Source organism: Loxodonta africana, chromosome 9 (assembly GCF_030014295.1).
Source record: "Loxodonta africana isolate mLoxAfr1 chromosome 9, mLoxAfr1.hap2, whole genome shotgun sequence".
Taxonomy (NCBI): domain Eukaryota; kingdom Metazoa; phylum Chordata; class Mammalia; order Proboscidea; family Elephantidae; genus Loxodonta; species Loxodonta africana.
In genome coordinates this window covers 47,337,242-47,358,092 of record NC_087350.1, presented here as the reverse complement: position 1 = coordinate 47,358,092, position 20,851 = coordinate 47,337,242, and the positions used below count along the sequence as shown (strand labels likewise).

The window sequence follows — 20,851 nt, the reverse complement described above, 5'->3', positions numbered from 1 at the left end:
TCTTCCAAGACAGATTTGTTCATTTTTCTGGCAGTCCCTGGTATATTCAATATTCTTCACCAACACTATAATTCGAAGGCATCAATTCTTCTTTGGTCTTCTGTATTCATTGTCCAGCTTTCACATGCTTATTAGGAGACTGACAATACCATGGGTCAGGGGCACATCATTTATCCCACACCATTTATCTCATCAGCCCTGAGAGGCAGGGGCTGCACAGGCAGGGAAACATCAGCCCAGCAGATTACGGGACTTACTCAAGGCAGCACAGCTCTCAGGTAGGGCAGGGCCACTTGGGGTGCGGCTCCTGGTACACCTGACACAGGTCCAAAGTCCAGGCCTCATCTCTGGAAGGCTGATTCATGCTCACACTCTCACGGGAGGTTGACTCACAAAGGGGAGGCTATGGCACACCTGGGTTAGGCTCCCAGATCTGTCATTTACAAAAGGTGTGACATTGGGTGAGTCTGGACTTTAATTTCCCCGCCTATGAAGTGTAGAAAATGCAAACCATCTTACAGGAATGCTATCAGCATTCAATTCAACCAATATGGCAATAAAAAGTATTAAAATATCTGTTCAGGTCCTAGTGTGTATCAGGGACTGTACCATACAGTTGAAAAGTAACTGTGAATAAGACTGACACGGTTCCTAGTCCCTGTAGAAGAGTTGTTCTGATTTGGGGTGATTTTGTTCCCCGGGGGTTTTTGGCAATGCCTGGAGATATTTCTGGTTGTCACAACTAGGTCAGGGTGGTGCTATCCAGAGATGCTGCTTAACATCCTACATTGCACAAAAAAAAAAAAAAATTGCACAGGATACCAAAAAAAAAAATAGCCCCCCGAAAACAAAGAATCATCTAACCCAAAATGCCAATTGTGCTAAGACTGAGAAACCCTGTCATAGGATTTACAGCAAGACACAGACATTTAAACATGTGAGGAGAGTACCCTGTGATAAGCATGTGAGAAGGGAGACATAGGGTGTGACCCAAGAAAGCTCCCTGGAGGAAGCGGTACCCAAGCTGGGCATGAGGGATGAATAGGAGTTAGGAAAGTGATGATGAGGAAAGTTGTTCTGAGCAGGAAGAACAGCAAAGGCAAAGGTTTAGAGGCTAGAAAAAGAGCCGGGTGTGTTTAAGGAAGTAAAATTTTAATATGTCGGGAATGTAGGACACAAAGTGAGAAAAGGTGTAAGCAGAGTAAAATCATGAAGGCCCTAGTAGGTTATGTTAAGGAGCTTATACCTTATCTGACAGTTAAGGGAAGTCCTTGAAGGGATAGAACAGGGAGAGCCTTATTAGATTTGCTTCCTCCTCAGAAGTGCCCTGGAGGCAGGGAGGCCAATGAGGAGGCTGTTGTGGGTAATGCAGGTGAGAGAATGTGGGGCTGAACTAGTGGATGTATGAGGTATGTCAGGAAGTGGTTTTAGCAACTACCGGATGTGAGGGGAGAGGCAGTGGGAGGAATCAAGGATGTCACTCAGGTTTCCATAAGGGGCAATTGGGAACGGAGGTACCATCCCCAGAGTTGGGCTATAGCCAGGAACAAGGTGGACAAGGTCACTGCAGCCAAGGAGCTCCCAGTGAGAGCAACAGTCAAAAAACAAGCAATTACAAGTGGGATGAGAGTTAGGGAGAAGATGTGCAGGGACAATGGAGGTGAAGCAGGGAAGGGCTAATTGAGCTGCTGGGGTGGGCATAAAAGGCCCCTTGAGGAAGTCATGTCCAAGTTGAGCCCTGAAGGCCACCCAGGAGTTGACCATGGGCAGATAAGATAACATCCTTGGTCTGGCAGAGAACCAGTACATTCTGGCACAGCTTCTAGGCCTCTGCCACTGAATAAGCCATTTTGAAAACCACAGCCTCCTTTGTGAATATCCATACCAAGTTTTAGTTCATCATCTCTAACCTGGAGAGTTGGGTTTGTCCCAGACTTTCCCTCCTAGCAACTACCCTCCCAACCTCTGAGGGCCCCAGCCAACTGTCTAGAATTTCACCAAGGACTAGGAAGGCTTTTCAGGGAGATTTCCAAGTGGGTCTGCAGAGTCAGTCCTCTCCCAGGCCCAGATCCTATCTAATGTGGAAAGATTCCCAGTGTGAAAGGGACCAAAGTGACCCTCTGTCCTGCCAAGGATTTTCTCCTTCTAACTTCTTGATTCAAAGCTACAGAAAATGGAAAATAACTTCAATAGGTTCTCTCAAATTTGGGGGAACCCAGAGTGTGGTGTTGAATTCTCCATTGCCTCCTGACTGGTGGGCTTCAGGGAGTCCTCATTTCCTCCAAGAATATAGGAAAGAGGCTGTCCTTGATAAGTCTGGAGTCCTGATCCCAATTTATAATAAAAGCAACATGTTAATTTATTTCCAAAGATGGCTACTGCTACCAGCAAGTCCTTCCCTCCTTATATGTGCATGCCATATAAGGTAGAGGTGGAGTCTATTCCTCCAACCCTTTGAATCTGGGCTGGCCTGAGATTGTGTGCCCAAAAGAATATCGTGAAGTGATTCTGTGCCATACTAAGCCTATTTAAGAGGACTGGCAGTTTCTGCTTCCTCCTGCTTAGAACCTAGCAACCATGCTGCGAGGAAGCCCAAGCAGCTGCATGCAGAGGCCCACATAGAGGAGAACTGAGGTCCACCCTACCCCCACCAGAAACTGACAGTCCCATCTGATCTCCCAGCCAGAATCTAACATTAACTGGCAAGAAGTGTGAGTGAGTCGTCTTGGAAATGAATCCTCCAGAGCCATCCCAGCTGGCACTATGGGGAACAGAGAAAAATTGCCCTCTGAGCTCTGCCCAAATTTCAGAATCATAAATAAGTAAATTACTGCTGTTTTAAATCATTAAATTTTGGGGTGGTTTGTTACACAGCAATAGCTAATAACTGAAAAAAGCAACTATTGTAATTGAGCTCTGTGCTAAGTGCGCTATAAGCATTAACTTATAAATTTTCACATCAACTTTAGTAGAGGAGGATGAGGAAGCCATGGCTTGGAGAAATTAAATGACCCCATCCCAGGGTACACAGCCAGAAAGGGGCAAGCTGACTCCAAAGACCTGGCACTTCCTTGCACAACTCGCCTTTTTCAGGGCACTTGCAGCTAGAGCCTTCTGCCATCGAGTTCTTTCCTATACCGGCCTTGGTTCCCGTGTCTTCAGTCTGCCTTCCTACTCTCTGCCCCGTGACCCCGCACCCTCTAGTTCCAGGGTCATATCTTTCATAATCTGGCTCAAACCACTTTTGATGACACTGTCATTGTAGTAAAAGAAAAAACACAATAGTCACCACTTGGGATTATCAGACACTGTATAATGATGATTGTCGTTGTCAGTTACCATCTATCCAATTCCAACTCATGGTGACCCTGTGCGCGCAGAGTAGAACTGCTGTCTATAGGGTTTTCAAGGCTGTGACATTTTGGAAGCAAATGGCCAAGACTTTCTTCCAAGGTACCTCTGGATGAGTTCAAACTGCCAACCTTTCAGTAAGTGGTTGAGCACTTAATCATTTGTGCCACCCAGAGACTCCGTAATGATGATATAAAAACAAACCAGTTGCCATCAAGTTGATTCCAAGTCATAGTGACCCAGTCTGAAAAACCAAACCCAACCTGTTGTTGTCGAGTTGATTCTGACTCATAGTGACCCTATAGGACAGAGTAGAATTGCCCCATAGGGTTTCCAAGGAGTGGCTGGTGGATTTGAACTGCTGACCTTTCGGTTAGCAGCAGTAGCTCTTAACCACTATGCCACCAGGGCTCCCCAGCGACCTTATACTCACCAAATAGCAGCCAGTACTTATTGAGTATGTACTAGGTCCTAGGCACATGTTAAGTGTTTTACGCACATGATCTCATTAAATGTGTTAGTACACACAGAGTTTAGAACAGTGTCTGAACGTAGTAAGTGCTCAAGAAATGGGAGCTATTATCCCCATGAAACCTTCATAACACTTCTGTCAAGTAGGTACTTGTCTTAGTTTCTTAGTGTTATTATAACAGAAATAGCACAAACGGGTGGCTTTAATGATCGGAAATTTACTTTCTCATTGTTTAGGAGGCTAGAAGTTTGAATTCAGGGCAGCGGCTCTAGGGGATGGCTCTCTCTCTGTCTACTCCAGGAGAAATCCTTGTCTCAGCTTCTCTAGCTCCTGGCATTCCTCCTTTCTTCAGTGATGTTTAAGTGGCATCTACCCTTCCCTGTTTGTGCTTCCTTGTCTCTGAGCCTAATTTGCTTTTTTTACATCTCAAAAGTGCTAAGGCTTAAAACACCCATATGGCCTCATTAATATAATAAAGAAATGTACCTGAGATTACATCTACCGGTATAGGGGCTAGGATTCCAACAATAATTTTCGGAAGACAAAATTCAATCCATAACAGTACTATTATTTATCATCCCCATTTTATTGCTATGAGTCGGAATCGACTTGACGGCACTGGGGTGGTGAGGATTTTAGAACTGAGAAAACCAAGGTTGAGAAAGGTTAAGAGACAGGGTAAGCAAGCTGTGGAGCCAGATTTCAAGCCCAACCTGTCTGGCTGGGGAGTCCAGCACTTTCCATGTGACTCCACTACCCCTTGGGCCTGTTCCCCACACCCTGTTGAATAAGGCAGAGCTGAGTAAAAAATAGTTTTAAAAAGGACATCTTTTTGAAAGGCTCCCATCAAAGTGGTTTAAAATATAAAAGGTTTCAACGCTCAGAGTCTTAAGGGTCAGTGGCTTGGAGAATTTCCTTTTTGAAAAGCTCTACATTTTAGGAAGAACCCCAGAAAAATCAGCGCAATATAAGGGACAGTTCTCCACCAGTACTACCAAGGTGCCGTGGGTTTAATCCTGTGAAATCGCTCTCTCTTCCCTTTTAATGTGAGTAAGCCTAAAGCCTGTAGTGAGAAGCCACCATGTTCCCTTTCAAGAGCCAAGAAGAACAATAACAAGATCTGTCTCCTAGGCCTCCTTGTTTGACCTAGAAACTCCTCAAGGTCAGGTTCAAATCATCTGTAGGTTATATCAAATCTCATTGGCAGCAAGGTCAGCACAGTTAAGAGTTAAGAACAGTAGTTAAGAACATGGGCCACACCTGGGAATAAGGTAGCTGTGTGACATTGGAAGGAAACTCTGGTGGCATACTGGTTAAGTGCTACAGCTGCTAACCTAAAGGTTGGCTGTTCGAATCCACCAGGCGCTCTTTGGAAACCCTATGGGCAGTCCTACTCTGACCTATAGGGTCACTATGAGTTGGAATCAACTCAATGGGAAACGGGTGACATTACACAAATTGTTTAATCTTTGATCCTCGCTGTCCTCATCTGCAAACAGAACGGTATTAGTACTTACAGGGCTTGGGCTCTTGCAAGGAGTCAGTGAGATAATGCTTGCTAAGTCTGGACAGAGTAGGGGCTCAGTAACTGTCAGTTTTTATTACAGTGAAACCTGTGAGTTGGAACCCACAGAACTGCCTTATTTTTTTCCCAGTCTCATAAGTTTTTGCCTTTGACAGGGTGCAGTCTTACCACTTTTCTATCACTGGTTTTAGTGGAAAATATTTGAGTTTTCCTTCTTTAACAGGTTTCCACCTTACAGTTTCTGGCTTTCGTAGGTTGTACTGTGTTACTAAATACTGTGAGAGTGGCAACTATGCCCAGGAGGACTGAAATTCCTCCAGAATGGACGGCAATCTGAAATGAGTGTCTTTGCTTGGCAGGACTTCTCAACTGTGCAGCAGAAATTCCTGAGAACCAGACCTCCCTGGGACACAATCTGGATTATAAATGGAGTTTAAATCTTCTAGTCCCTGAGCCAAATTCTCAACCTTCAGGAAGTATCAAAATCACCAAGAGAGCTTGTATACAATGCATATTCTTAGAGTTCTCAGGAGTCTATTCTCGGTTTTGGGGAGGCCTGTTTTTTTTTTGGGGGGGGTTGGGTATGTTTAATAAATGCCCCAGGTGATTCGCACCCAAAATCTGAAACAATGCTTTGAACCAGCGATCCACCATCAGTTGCTCTCCAGTCGATTGCAACTCATGGCAACCTCAGATATGTCAGAGTAAAACTGTGCTCCGTAGGGTTTCTTTTTTTTTTTTTTTTTTTGATTTTACTGTGCTTCAGGTGAAAGTTCACAGCGCAAATTAGTTTCTCATTCAAAAATTTATACATAAATTGTTTTGTGACATTAGTTGCAATCCCTGCAATGTGTCAGCACTCTCCTCCTTTACACCCCAGGTTCCCCGTGCTCATTCGTACAGTTTACCTGCCCCTTCCTGCCTTCTGGGCTTTGCTTTTGGGCAGGTGTTGCCCATTTGGTCTCCTATACTTGACTGAACTATGAAGCACGTTCCTCACTGGCTATCGTTTGTATTTATAGGTCTGTCTAATTTTTGGCTGAAAGGTGGACTTCAGGAGTGGCTTCAGTTCTGAGTTAAGCAGGGGGTCCGTTAGCCATAGTCTCTGGGGTTCCTCCAGTTTCTGTCAGACCAGTAAGTCTAGTCTTTTTTTGAGAATTTCAATTTTGTTCTGTATTCTTCTCTGGCTCTGTCGGGGACCCTCTATTGTGATTTTTGTCAGAGCAGTTTGGTAGGTGCTGGTAGCTGGGCACCATCTAGTTTTTCTGGGGTCAGGCTGGTGAAGGCTGTGATTCATGTGATCCATTAGTCTTTTGGACTAATATTTTCCATGTGTCTTTGGTTTTTATCATTCTCCTTTGTTCCAGATGAAATGGGACCAATAGACATATCTTAGATGGGCACTTGTAAGGTTTTAAGACCCCAGATGCTACTCACCAAAGTAGGATATAGAACATTTTATTTATGAACTATGTTATGCCCCCAAGACCAGGGTCTCCAGCCCTCAGCCCCAGTAACTCAGTCCCTCAAGGTGTTTGGGTATGTCTAGGAAGCTTCTATGATGTTGCCTTGGTTAAGTTGTGCTGCCTTCCCCTATATTGTGTGGTGTCTTTCCCTTCATCAGAGTTAACTTGCCTGCTATTTAGTTAGTGATTTCCCCTCCTCATCCCGCCCCTCCCTTGTAACAAAGTTTTTTTTTCCTATGTGTAAACCTTTTCTTGGGTTTTTAAAACAGTGGTCTCATACAATATTTGTCCTTTTGTGATTATTTCACTCAGCATAATGTCCTCCAGATTTATCCACGTTGTAAGATGTTTCGTGGATTCACATCGTTCTTTATTGTTACGTAGTATTCCATTGTGTGTATGTACCCTAATTTCTTTATCCATTCATCTGTTGTTGGGCACTTAGGTTGTTCCACCCATAGGGTTTTCAATGGCTGATTTTTTTTAGAAGTAGATCACCAGGCCTTTCTTCCAAGCATCTCTGGTTGGACTCGAACTGTCAACCTTTCAGTTAGCAGCCAAGCATGTTAACCACTTGCACCACCCGGGGACTGTAAACCAGAGATAGGCAAACTTTTTCTGTAAAGGGCCAGATGGTAAACATTTGCAGTTGTGTGGGCTAGATGTTGCTGTCACCTACTCAACCCTGCTATTGTAGCTCAAAAACAGCCATAGACAATGACTGCAGTGCAGTGGATTACTTAATATAGCCCTTCTAGCCATAGACTTTGTGACTCCCATACAATGATTGGGTAGGACTATGCAAATAAGGTGCTTGTGGCCCACCAAGTGGATCTGACAGCTTGCTGCTGATGCAAACGTGTATGGAAGCTGTGATGGTTAATGTCATATGTCAACTTGGCTGTGCCATGATTTTCAGTAGTTTGGCAGTTATGTAATGATGTGGTCATCCTCCATTTTGTGATCTAATTGGCCTTCACTTTGTGATGTTATAAATCTTAGCCTCTATGCCTATAGTTATGGTCCCATTTGGAAGTGAGTTGCCTGTTATGTGAATGAGGCAGGATTAGGGTGGGATGAATCTCGAGTCACTGCCTTACTAGAGGGTGTGACTCAAGTCACCACTCTTACCCTTTATCACCCTTACTGCCCTTATTCAAGTCACACCCTTGCACTGCCTTGCTCAAGTAAGGGGAGTTTCTTTGAGGATATGGTCTGCATCCAATATATATATCTCTCCTGCTCTGGATCCTGTATCTGGCTCGTCATCATCTGACCTCTGGTTCTTAAAACTTGAGCCAGCACTCTATTGTCTGACCTGATTCGTCAGCTTCCAGTCTCATGAAGCAGCAGCCTGTTGTCTGACTCTGCAACCACGTGAGTTAGGAGAAGCCTCCAGCCTGATGCCTGACCCACAGATTTGGGACTTGCCAGCCTCCACAACAGCATGAGCCATTTCCTTGACAGCTGATGAGTTCTGTAAGATGTTGCAATGAATTACGGGACCCAAAGATGGCAGAGAAAGTATTGAGGGGAGGAGGAAGAGTTGACGTTAGAGATGATGAAGTGGTACAGCAGTTTGGAAAAGTTGGACATTTGGGACATCTTTAACCTCCACCTCAGGAACCAGCTTTGTGCTGACCCTTCTAAAAGAAATTATTCATTAAGCAACTGGGTGTGGCTGTGTTCCAATAAAACTTTATTTACAAAAACAGGTAGTAGGCCGGATTTGGTCTGGGGACCACAGCTTGCAGCCCCTGCTCTTTGCCAGCCCACATCTCTTCTACATAACCAATAAAGATACAATGACATGTGTATAAAAAAATGACCTCTTTAATTTAAAATGATGACCTGGAAAGAACTAGTCAGTTCAAGTGCTCCAGGCTTCCTCTTTACACCCAATTGGAACAGACACAATGTTGGCTCAGATTTCCAACCCCAGAGAATAACCAAATCAAATTGCAAATCTGCAGGAAGCCTTGCAGCTACCCTGGTGGGGCCATCAGGCTCCACAGAGGGAGCAAAGGGCCACACTGAGAAGTGCTTTCCTTCTGCCACTTTCTTGCTGGGCCTGATTCCTCTCCACCTCTATGTAGCTGGTAATACATGCGTGCCTCCACAGAGAGGCTGGTGGCATGGCAGTTACCTACCAACTGTCTTTGGACACATCTTCCCATGATCGCATAGTGAAGATGGGCAATTCTAAATGCACGTGTCCAGGCAGGCAGCATCTCAAACGTGTTAGCTGACACCTGGGGCCTCAAGTTCTAACCATTGGTCACGTATGGCCAAGGCACCAGCAGCAAAATGGCAAACTTGGGAAATAATTAGGGAGACGCAAGCGTCTCCATAATCAATGGCGATTCTGAAAATGGAACAAATGCCATCTGGGTAAAATCCTTACAAATATCATTAGTTTCATCTCAGGGGAGAAAGCGTAAGGACAGAACAGGGAACACCACCTCCTTCAGCATTTCAAGGTCTGTCTGCTGTTCCCCGAGCAAAGGGCGAAGGAGAGCACTGTTCAAAGGTCCCGCATCTCAGGTCCCCTTCGACTCTCCCACCTCTTACATTCAGTGTCAATCATGGCTTCGGGTTAACTATAGCCATAAGGTGCTGCGCATTGTGTCAAGGGAGAAGAGTCAGGGTGTGATGCCAAGCAGGCTTTTTTTGCACTGAATTTTGGGAACATGGGGTCAGTGAGAGGGAAGAAAGTAGGGTGTGGCCACAGAGCTACACTCAGAAGTCCTGGAGGCCTTCCTAGAAGGAGCTCATGGACAGAATACCACTGGCTTGTGGCAAGCCTTCTGGAAAGAGTTCACAGGTCACCTCAGACCCACTGCAGTGGAACAAGCTTCCACACTGGTTTGCTTTTCATCTCCCTAAAATGTACAACACCCCAAAGCCTGATGCTTGACCTGAGTCAAAAAATTTTGGGACAAACCACCAACGGGCTGCCCAGGACTCTGGAAGGCCAGATGGCAGCCAAGCCAGTCCCTACTGCACTCAGCATCCCTGAGCCCATCTGGCTGCTCTGGGCAAGTTCCCGAGCCATAGTTGCCGAGATCCTGGGTGTATTGCAGAGGCAGCCCAGGGCACTAACAAGGATCTTGTTATGCCCAGGGGTCGAGGGTGAGAACACAGTATTAACTAAAGTCCCCTGAGAGCTGAAGCACAGTGAGAAGGAGAGAAGGGTAGAGTTTCCTCCATCACTCTGCCTCCCCAGGGAGAAAAGTATTATTGCACTACTATCAGCACCAGTGACATGATCTTACTCAAAATAATGGCACCTGGGAAGGGGCAGCTCAGCACAGACCCCTGCCGTGACAGCGCCTCCAGTGACAGCCTTCCTTACAGCTGTCCTCAACTGAGTCTGGGTCATGTCACAGGCCATGGCTCAGGGCAACACATGTTCCATCACCAGGGCCTAGACCCCCAGCTAACCAATCTGTCAGTTTTTAGAAATGCAGCTCAAGTGGTGGAGGAATAAGAGAGTGGGTCCCAAGAGCCCAACAAGTTCCTCTTCCCAAGCTCCTACATTTCATAGAAACACTAGGCCCCCAAATGTCCATCAAAGAGGGGGCTGTTCAAGTGGCTGGCCCTAGCCTAAGGCCAATCACAGAACCCACTTACAAGGGCCCGCAGGGAGGTTTCATGCAGTCACAGCAGAGGGCTGGCTTAACCCTTGCCCTCATTGGATGATGCTGTCCGGCTGCCCGTTCTGGGCCACCTGACCAGGGTCAGAGGCTGGAGCGGGGTTTGGTGTGTTGCTCTGCAGATAGCGGCGGAAATCTTTAATCATGGGCCGGAGGACCTGGATGAGGACACTCAGGGCTGCCTGGGTGCCCTCCATGGCCTGGGCCTGGCGTTCCTGGGCACAGGCTTGCACCTCTTGGGAGCGGCGGATCATCTGCAGGAGGTCGTTCTGCTGCTCCAGGTGTTGGGCAATCTCCTTCACGTGTAGATTGGTGACCCGCTGCTCCTGGATCAGCTTGGCCGAGTTGAGGGCGATGCGACTCTTGAGTGCCTGTGGCTTGACCGACGTGTCTGTGTGCTGGGTAATCATCTCCACGGGGGCCTCGGCCGGCAGGGGCGGGGGAGCCTCGGTTGTGCAGTACTCTACCACTCCGTCCTCCAAAGTGTGATAGGTGGTCTCAGTGGGGACTGAAAGGAAGAAAGAGCACAGGCAGAGACAGGTCACTTTCTAGAAGGAATGAAGCTAGCTGCATGGGATGAGAAGGAAGCCATTAAGCTCTGTCCTGTGAGAGACAAAGCAGAATTCAGGCCTCCCATGGCTTTATAGCTATTCATGTATAAATCTAGAATCTAAGGGATTTAGATTTAGAATTTTAATCTACTTGGTAACCAAAGGTCCAGCACCAGGTCTGGCAAAAGCAAAGTTGCTAATAATGACACTAACGACAATTTTAGAGCACCTACTATGTGACAAGCACTGAGCTAAGTCCTTTACCCATTGCCGCTGAGTCGATTCTGACTCACAGCAACCCTACAGGACAGAGTAGAACTGCCCGACAGGGTTTCCAAGCAGCATCTGGTGGATTTGAACTGCTGACCTTTTGGTTAGCGGTTGTAGTTCTTAACCATTATGCCACCAGAGTTTCCCTTTACACTCAGTCCAATGACTCCTCACAATGACACCAAGAGGTAGGTACTGTCACCTCCATTTTCAGAGATGAGAAAACAGACTCAGAAACATGGAGTGACTTGCATATTGTCACACAGCTAATTCAGCAGCACCAGGATGCCAATCCAAGTCTCCAAGACATCGGAGTCCAGCATGCTCCTTACCACCCCACTGAGCTGCTTCTGGCTAGTTAAAGCACCTCTGAGGCAAGCCAACACACTTCGCGTAGTGCCAGACACACAGCAGCCACCTTGTGCTGGGCTCTCCACACAAGCTGTTTGCAGCCAGACTAGCCCTGCCTCCTTTGGTGCTTTCTTGACCTCCACGTCCCTTGTGGACAAGCAGAAAAGGAGTGAGGCAGCAGCAAAATGCCCAATAAATGCCCATCTCCCTGATCACCTTGGTCAATGGGATACCTAAAGGTACTTCCTGTCCCAGAACGGCAGCTGATTTAGACTGATGTTTGTCCTCCTTTTCCCAGCTCAGTATACCTGAGAAATGACACTTTTCTATCAGCAACTGCGGAAGTGATGGCATCCATATACACTCAATTTACCCAATCCCCACTGAGAATCACTCATTGATACAGTTCATAGCCCATCTCAAGCAAGCAGAGTTAACAGTCACTAGCACAAAAACTTCTCTGAAATAAAAAATCCAACCAGGGCAAGTTCTGTTGTTCATAGCTGAGAACCTCTGCAAGGATTCTAAGCGTGTTGTTTGGGCCTCCATGCATGTGGGAAAGGTTAATCTTCATCTTTCAAAGCCAGCATCAACTGGATGTCCCCTACCCCTGCTGGAATTCTCCCAGCTGTCTTTCTCTTCTGAGTCCTTAGGTCTTCCCAACTGACAGTGCAGTTATTCATATGTGTGTCTTATCTGTTCTACTAGAATATAACTGGTCTCTATTTTAGACACCTCGGTAATCTGTCCTATAGGGTCGCTATGAGTCGGTGATCGACTCGGTATCAGTAGGTTTACAGGTGGTGGTAATCCCGGTGCCCAGCACAGGGCTTGGCACAGAATAAGTGCTAATGTTTGATGAGTGAATGAGCAGATCACGAGCAGGAACCATCAGGTTCCCCAGGGACACAGCAGTGCCTAATGAAGGGTCACACACTAAAAACAGATTGTCTTTGTCCAGAACTGATGTTCATCTGATCATCCAGCAAATATGTCCTGACTGCCTACTATGTGCCAGGCCCAGTGATATGCCCTCTGGGGATACAGACATGGTCTCTGTCTTCAAGGACCACACAGTTGTTCACCAAATGAAGATAAGTCAAGGATGGACATAAATGGTGGCAAAACACAGCAGAAAGCTATCCCACTTATCAGTAGTCCAGACTACCTGCTGAGGAAGTCCCAAAGAGAACAAGATCACTTATGTCTGGAAAGCTCTTAGAGGACCTCTGGTCTTCCAAGACCACAATCTGACCTTTGACCCTTGGCAGGCAACCTTCCCCAGGTTGTCCCAGCTCTTGCTGACCCTTCCCATTTACGTATGCCAAACTGGGCAGGAGAGGTCACTCACTCTGTGTCAGGGTGACCGTGGCTGCGGCTGCAGTGGCTGTGGGTCCGAGGGCCACAGGGTGGATCTCTGTGGTAGTGGGCAAGCTGATGATGGTGGCCTCGCCCAGCAGGTTGCAGATCCGTTGCTGCATGGGGGTCAGCAGTACAGGGGCTACAGTTGGGCCACCACCACCACTGCCACCACCTGTCCCAGGCCCACCAGCTCCGTCCTCCTCCGTGGGCCCAGGGACCTCGCCACCTTCCACGGCCGCCCGAACCTGGGCCACCTTGCGACGGACCTCGGTCTTAAGATCAGACCACTTTTTCTTGACCTCGGGCAGCTCCCTTCGGCAGGTGGCCACAGCGTTGACCCTTCTCAGGATGCCGTGCCAGGCCGCGCTCTTGGCGGCCAGAGGTACCCCAGCGTTGAAGTGGTTCACCAGCAGGTGCTTCTTCAGCTCCAGCTCCTCCACGATGATCTCCACCTCCCGCTCAGAGAAGTTCATCTTCCTCTTCCTCGCTGGGACAGCCATGGCTTCTCACCTCCCTTCCTTTTAAATAAATTATAATCCCCTCAACCTCCCCAATTTCCCTTTTCTTCTTCCTCAGCCTCGCCCCTCACTCACCGCCCCCTACAGGGGATAGGCCAGGCTTGCCCAAGGCCAAGCACCAGGCCTTAGGTAACCCCTCTCGCTACGCAAAGTGCGTAGGGCCCAGCCCTGACCGGCCCAGCCGCGTCCAGCCAGCTGCGTAATGGCTTCCTGAATCTGCCTCTTCCGCCGGGGTGTGCGGTGATCCGCCCACTTCCCCTCTTCCCGCCTCCTAGCTCTTCACCAGGAGAACCCGCCCTGCCGGTTGGTCGCAGTGCAAAGATCAGGTCGATCACTGGTTCTTTTGGTCTGTCGTTCAGCTAAAAAGCCCGCCTACCTAATGGAATGGGCGTGATCATTGGTCTAAAGGAGTGTCTGTCGATGCCACCGCTCCGCCCCCTCAGCGCTTCCTCACTTCTATTGGAAAGTCTTTCTGTCATTCAATCAGTATTACGACTATTGCGCCGTTAAATTAAGCTATTTTATTGGTGGTTTAGGAGTTAAGACTAGCAAAACCCGGTCTTCTGAGGATACCTAGTGCTTTCGGCCTTGAGTCACTGGCCAATTAATTTTTAATTCCACCCATGGACACAGATTCTGCAGTTCACAACTTTGCTCACACAAATCCTGTTCCTCATCAGAGACTACAATTTTTCTGTACGTAACTCCTCCCATCCTGACGATGCGGGAGTTTTCAATGGAAATTGGACACGGGGCCTTCCGCCTGCCAATCATCGACCTCTGCCTATCGCTGCGCGATTTCCTTTCTCCGGCCGCTTCAGCCAATCGCAAACTCCTTCAGTTTGAATCGTACCCAGGCTGAGTCTGGATCGCCCCGCCCCCTTCATTGACTAGAGTAGTCCTAGGTGGTGTGGGCCGTCCTTAGATAGGCTCCGCCCCATCACGCCCCGCCCTACTCGCTGCCCCGGCCTGTGACTGGCCGGCGGAGCGCCTGGGGGTGTGGCCAGCGAGCGAGCGCGCCGCGGGGCGGGGCTCCCGGAAGCGGCCCCTCCCGTCAGCTTGCCGGCATCTCTGAGCCCGCGCCCGCGGTGTGAGCATAGCCGGCGTGTCTTCCGCGCTTTGCCCGCCGGCCCGCCGCCCCAGCCCCGCGCCCGGCGCCCCGGCCTCGCGCCCGATGGTGAGCAGTGTGTTGTGCCGCTGCGTGGCTTCACCGCCGCCGGACGCCGCCGCCGCCGCCTCGTCCTCCGCCTCGTCGCCTGCGTCCACAGGGGACCCGTGCGGCGGCGCCGTCTGCGGGGGTCCAGACCACCGGTTGCGCCTGTGGAGCCTCTTCCAGACGCTCGACGTCAACCGCGACGGAGGCCTGTGTGTCAACGACCTCGCGGTGGGCCTGCCGCGCCTGGGACTGCACCGCACGGAGGGCGAGCTCCGGGTAGGTGGCGCGCACCGTCCTCCCGGGCGGGCTGGGGGCCCCCTAGCTGCTCTCCGGCACCTCCAGGAGGGCCTGGTGACAGGTCTGGACGACCGGGCTTCTTGGACAGCACCTTGGAGCTCGCCAGGTCCGGGTGGACCGTCCCTTGAGCTGGGTGGAACCCCTAATGTTCAGAGGGGTAGTGCCCCCGACTGAAAGACAACCCATTTGTGCCCTGGTGGGAGTAGAGTCCCTTCTTGACTATTTTGGGTGTTTGGGCTTAAGGAGAAAGGCTCTTTATTGTCATAGGTGGGCGCCCACTGAGTCTTCTGATGGGCGAAAAGCCCCTTCCTTCCAGGGCTTCCTCCAAAGTAGAAGGGCAAGTGTCAGGAGTCCCCCTTTCTCACCTCCAGACCTCAAGGCTAAACTTGATGCCCCCTCGCCCCCGCAATTGACAAGTTCATCCAGCCATCTCCAGCGGCACCCCGCTTCCCTCCATTTCCGTGCTACTCGTGGGCTGCCAGCTGGTTCCTGCCAGAAGCCTGTGGGAGTGGGAGAAAATGGGAACTGGGGTTTCAGGCAGATCTGTGACCATGTGGGTGGTGAGGACTGACAGTTCTCTTGATTTCAGGCTCATCCCCTTGCCATACTTATGTAGAAAATGGGACCATGATCTCTTGCAGGGTTGTAATGTGGATGGAGTGAAAGAATTTGGAGGAAAAGCCTTCCTAAAAGTGAAAATGTTGTACACTCAAAAGGGGAGATTGTTAGTTTTGTTCTGGAAGGGATTTTTTTTTTGCCAAGAGGCAGGGATGTGGGTGGAGAAATGGCCATCTTTGGGACTGTCAGAAAGAGCAGTGCTGTCCTTTCTGTATTAGAGCTTGGAGCGCCAGCTGCTCCTTCCCCGTCTATCTCTCCTGATATGTTTTTTTGTCCGACTTTGTAGCTGTAGCTACCCTCTATCCAGTATTTAATTTATCATGGCTTAGCCTGATTACAACTTGAGGTAGGACTAAAAACCAAAAAAACCAAACCCAGTGCCGTGGAGTCAATTCCGACTCATAGCGATCCTATAGGACAGAGTAGAACTGCCCCATGGAGTTTCCAAGGAGCACCTGGCGGATATGAACTGCCGGCCCTTTGGTTAGCATCCGTAGCACTTAACCACTACGCCACCAGGGTTTCCAAGGTAGGACTACTAAGAGTGAATAACCTGTTTCTGTTCTAAGTTAGTTCATTTGGTCCATTTGTATACACAACAATAAGAGAGTCACTCATGTCCAAGTAAGAAAAAAACTGCTGTTTCTTGGTTGGGTGGGTGTACATAGGTGCTTTTAAGTCATGTTCAAGATATCTTGGATCAATATCCAAGGTATTTAACCTACTTAGAACCAGTCTAGGAAGACCAAGGGTAACACTAGGCAAGATAGACTCATTGGGTGAAGTCCAAGAGATGTAGAGACAAGCTTTTAATTTTTTTTTAAGCCAGTTTTACACAAAGTGGTGCAAGATGGATGTTTGCCCATACATAAGTCACATGGAAAAATAGCATGGCTAAACTCAGGATCTGTACCTTAGGGGCTCAGGGAGGTATGGGCCAGGGTGAACCTTTCTGCTTTTATGAACCCATTCACTTGGCACATACCGCCATTCATATTGAGGGCATCTGCCTGCCGGAGTGTTTTAAATGTTTACACCATGCTTTGTGCCACAACTGGAGTCACAATGTTCTCGCGGTTCATGGCACATCTGATACTGATCCTAATCCATTTTTTTGGCAGTAAATTTCTAAGGGCGAATAAGGTGAAAGTGATCATTTTTCTTTCTAGTGTCGAAAGAAAGCCTTTCTGATTAACTAAAAAGAGCCTAGCCCCTTGGGGACACTTTGACCCTAAAATCTTTGACTCTGTGACTGTAAAAAATGGTGGCGGATGGGCATCTGACCTCCTCTAACTTCACAAGGGGGAAGGAGAATCAAGATCAACAGCCCGAGGCTTATTCCTGTGACGCAGAGGTCAAACATACCTCCTCTCTCCAACCTTTTTACCAGTTCTGACACCAGCCATCCCTCCCACAATTTTTCCTCAGCTGGGTTTGATAATTTATTGTACTGGCCACACAGAACTCACAGACCATACTTTTACAGTAATGGGGTTTATTAGGGAAGTAAAAGGTTAAAATTCAGGATCAGAAACCATTCAAGATACAGTTCTTTCATCAGGACAGATGGCCTCTCTCTGGCCCTTGGCCTCTGGGCCCCTCAGCTCGGCCCCTGCCCTGCTCATGCAAGTGTTACAAAGCTCATTAGCTCTGCCAGTAAGTGCCTGGAGGCACCCCACTCCACCAGCAAACCTCTGCCCAAAGGTGCTCAGCTATCCTGCTCTGTGGTTGGGCACACCCACTGTAACCACCTTACTCCTTGGGCTGGGAAGCCCACTGTGCCCTCTTGCACCAGCCTCCTGGTTCTGCTGTCATTATTTCTTTGCCACCATGTCTCGCTGTCTTATACCATCTCCGATGTTATAGCTCTCTCTGTCTCCTGGGTCTTAGAGATTCTCAGTGCAGGGACCCTGGGTCCAAAAGACATGCTCTGCTCCTCTCTCCTCTCCTTGGTGGTAGTGAGGTCTCCCAATGTCCACCTCTGGGATGGCTCATTTTAAGCCCAGCAGGATAGCAAAACTGATCATTCCCCTCACTAGGGTTCCATACATCTTATTTGCATGGTCTCACCCCCACAAGGGTGCCATGCACCTTATTCACATTATTAGCAAGCTATCCAATTCCCTTGGTGGTTCACAAGTACCTCATCTGCATAGTCCCACCCAGTCATTTGGTGGGCATTACAAGACCACGGTGAGAAAGGCCATATAAAGGCGATCCATCCCACTGCAGATGATAGGAAACACTTTTTGATACGGAACACTTCTTTTTTATTCTTTTGGTCTGTGGATGTAGCATGGACTCTATTTCTTTCAGCTTTGGAACAAGTTAAATTGTTATACTGCTTCAGGAAAGATCGTGAATGATCCATTTTTTTAGTTTATTGTACCTGTAGAGAAGCACAAGTTAGTCCAATGGTGAATTTTTTAAGTATTGAAGAGAGAATCTGCCTTTTTGTAAATAACAGGGCAGCAGGAAGACATCCTGCCTCTTGTACCACCATATCACTTCCTGTTGAAATAGTATCAGTATTAGCTACCTACAGGCAAAGCAGTGCTATAGTGTTACAGAACTAACCAGCTGCCTTCTAGTCTATTGTAACTCATGGTGAACCCCGTATGTGTCAGAGGAGAACTGTCCTCCATAGGGTTTTCAGTGGCTGATTTTTCAGAAGTAGATTGCCAGGCCTTTCTTCAAAGGCACCTCAGGGTGGACTCAAACCTCCAACCTTTTGATTAGCAGCCAAGTGCCTTAACTGTTTGCACCACCCAGGGACTCCTTTGCATAACTAGCAAGAGCTAAAAGAGAATTTGGGGGCCCTTCAGTCCAAAATGAATCATCTGCCATGTGAATAGGTGTTGAAAAACACATCAAACTTTAGAAGCTGTTTTCTGTGACCCAGAGGACCAGTCTGAGAGGCTGGGTTTGCACAGGAATCAGTTGTGAGTGTTTATCAGGGGGTTGTAGGTAAACCCTGGCCTCGTGACTACACAAAGCCTCCTAGCTTCCAACAGCCTGGGTCAAGTTTTCTTTAAAAGAAAAAAACCAGCAAGTTTCGGCATCTGCCTTTGTTGCAGAAGAGCTTGGAACAGTCAAAGAAAAATTACTTAAAATGGAAGTGGGCAGAAAACCATGGCAGCCAGCCAGAGAAATTTTTCTTTGTAAGGGCATGTGAGGAAGAAGCCGGTCCTGGGACAAAAGAAGGGAAGGGTTTATTAAAGAAAGAAAAGTGACAACGGTAGTGATTTTGGGAGATGAGACTTCAGCAGAGCTAATTATAGCATTGCCTATTTAAGTCATTTTCATGTAACCAAACAAAATCTTTGTCTTAAAACAAATTTAAAACTTAGGTTAGAATTCCACCAGCCAATCAGAGGAAGAAAGCAAGCTGTGTTACATGAAATCAGTTGTCCTTTAACTGAGACTTGTGGAGAATAGTCTCTCTTATGGGGCTGGTGTTTAATGGAGGTGAGGGTTCTAGATAATGATGTGGTTGGGTTTGCTGATTTAGACACTTCAGTAATATGGCTTGAGCTTGCACCATCTAGTTTGAGTTTCATGGTAAAGTAGACAAGGCAGTAATTTTACCCCATTTTATTGGTGAAGGAACAGAGGTTCAAAAAGATGATGGAACAACCTCAAAAATCATTTGACCACTAAGAGGCAGACAAGGAATTGGAAACAGCTTCTGATTCCTGGTCCATCCGTCTTTAACTATACCATTTGTTTCTGAGGAACATGAAGAGTTCCAAACCTGGGTGTTTAAGGTAAGAGATCTGTTTAGAACCCTATCTGTTGTTCCGTGTTTCAAGGTAATCAGAGATTATCCTGTCAGAGAATGCGAATGCATCCTGCCCTAATTCTCTCCTTGACCTGAGCAGTATGCACGAGGCAATCCCCACTGACATGAAAGCACTGAATGGAAAATCGTTAATGTCAAGTTGGTATTGCTTAATCAGACACAACTGTTGGACTCTATACTTTTTAATGTTTGGCCACCTGTGGGGAGCATGGTTAACAAAATAGCTGGACTTATTTAACTGATATATTAAGCTCATTGTGTTAATATTGATGTAAAATTGGCTTCTGGCTCAAAGTATTTGTCATCAAGTCAACTAGAAGGTAGTTTTTAAAAACGAGTTGTTATAGGGAAAGGTAGAGTCAGATATCCTGATCCCAAGACTAAGTAAGAAATAAAAATATACCAAGAGTTGGCCTGACCTGGAGCGTCAGTTAGATGAATTCCTTTGATGTTCAAAGAGGCATTAATTACTGAAGTCTCACAGAAACCGCAGGGGAGTGAGGGGAACAAATATTTTGCTGGTATTTATCTCTGGTCCAGCTGAGTACAGCTGTGAGATGAATTCAGTGAACAAAACTATACTTATATAGGACTAGTATCATTGAACTAAACAGGCTTTTTTTATTTTTAACCATTTCTTATTATACTTCTGTGAATTTGGCAGAATTTGGACTTGGAAGGGTCATTGGCCATCACGGGCTGGCCTCCCACCCAATATAGAGCTCATTCCTCCTGTGGCACCCTTGGCAGATGGTCATCCAGCCCATTCCATTGTGGACCTAATGGTGGTCATCGTGAGTTGTTTTTTTGTTTGTTTGTTTTAATTGTGCTTTAGGTGAAAATTTGTAGGTCGAGTTAATTTCTCATACAAAAATTTATACACATATTGTTATGTGACGCTAGTTACTGTCCCTATAATGTAACAGCACACTCCCTCTTTCCACCCTGGGTTTCCTGTGTCCATCTAACCAGCTCCTGTCCCTTTCTGCCTTCTCATCCTGCCTCTGGACAGGAGCCCATTTAGTCCCCTGTATCTGCTTGAACTAAGAAGCATACTCTTCACGAGTATTATTTTATGTTTTATGGTCCAGTCTAATCTTTGAAGAGTTGGCTTCAGGAATGGTTTTAGTTCTGGGTTAACAGAGCATCCGGGGACCATGTCTTTGAGGGTTCCTCCAGTGTTAGTTAGATCATTAAGTCTGGTCTTTTTATCTGAATTTGAGTTCTGCACCCCACTTTTCTCCTGCTCCATCAGGGACTCTCAGTTGTATTCCCTGTCAGGGCAGTCATTGGTGGTAGCTGGGCACCATCTAGTTCTTCTGGTCTCAGGCTAATGGAGTCTCTGGTTTATGATGCCACTCACCAAAGTGGGATGTAGACATTTTCATAATAAACTTTGTTATGCGAGTTGACCTAGATGTCCCCCGAAACCATGGCCCCCAGACCTCGGCCCCTG

At 47.5% G+C, this 20,851-nt stretch overlaps 2 protein-coding genes across 9 annotated transcripts in view; one reads left to right on the top strand and one right to left on the bottom strand.

The window, feature by feature from the left end:
• Positions 1–6,188: 6,188 nt before the first annotated feature.
• NAIF1 (nuclear apoptosis inducing factor 1) lies at positions 6,189–14,320 on the bottom strand. Its single transcript, XM_003407706.4, has 2 exons — positions 12,994–14,320; positions 6,189–10,978 (listed from the first exon to the last, which is right to left on the bottom strand). Exons 1-2 carry the CDS (start codon positions 13,502–13,504, stop codon positions 10,506–10,508), a joined length of 984 nt encoding a protein of 327 aa, XP_003407754.1. The 5' UTR covers positions 13,505–14,320; the 3' UTR covers positions 6,189–10,505.
• Positions 14,321–14,681: 361 nt separating this feature from the next.
• Positions 14,682–20,851, top strand: part of SLC25A25 (solute carrier family 25 member 25) — a 31,472-nt gene continuing 25,302 nt past the window's right edge. For 2 of the 8 annotated variants that reach the window (XM_023544885.2, XM_023544884.2), the window contains exon 1: positions 14,965–20,189. Coding sequence is in view for 5 of the 8 variants with exons in the window: in XM_003407703.4 (XP_003407751.1) it covers positions 14,697–14,954 (258 nt within the window). In the remaining 3 variants the exon portion in view is untranslated. The other 6 variants (XM_010587600.3, XM_010587601.3, XM_064291382.1 and 3 more) reach the window with 6 other exon arrangements.

What these genes read in the sequence shown, in the direction of transcription:
- NAIF1 (XM_003407706.4), bottom strand. Translation starts at nt 13,504, where the DNA reads ATGGCTGTCCCAGCGAGGAAGAGGAAGATGAACTTCTCTGAGCGGGAG. An exon ending in CACGGTCACCCTGACACAGA is followed by an intron (nt 10,979 to 12,993) that starts GTGAGTGACCTC and finishes TCTTCCTTTCAG; the next exon opens with TCCCCACTGAGACCACCTAT.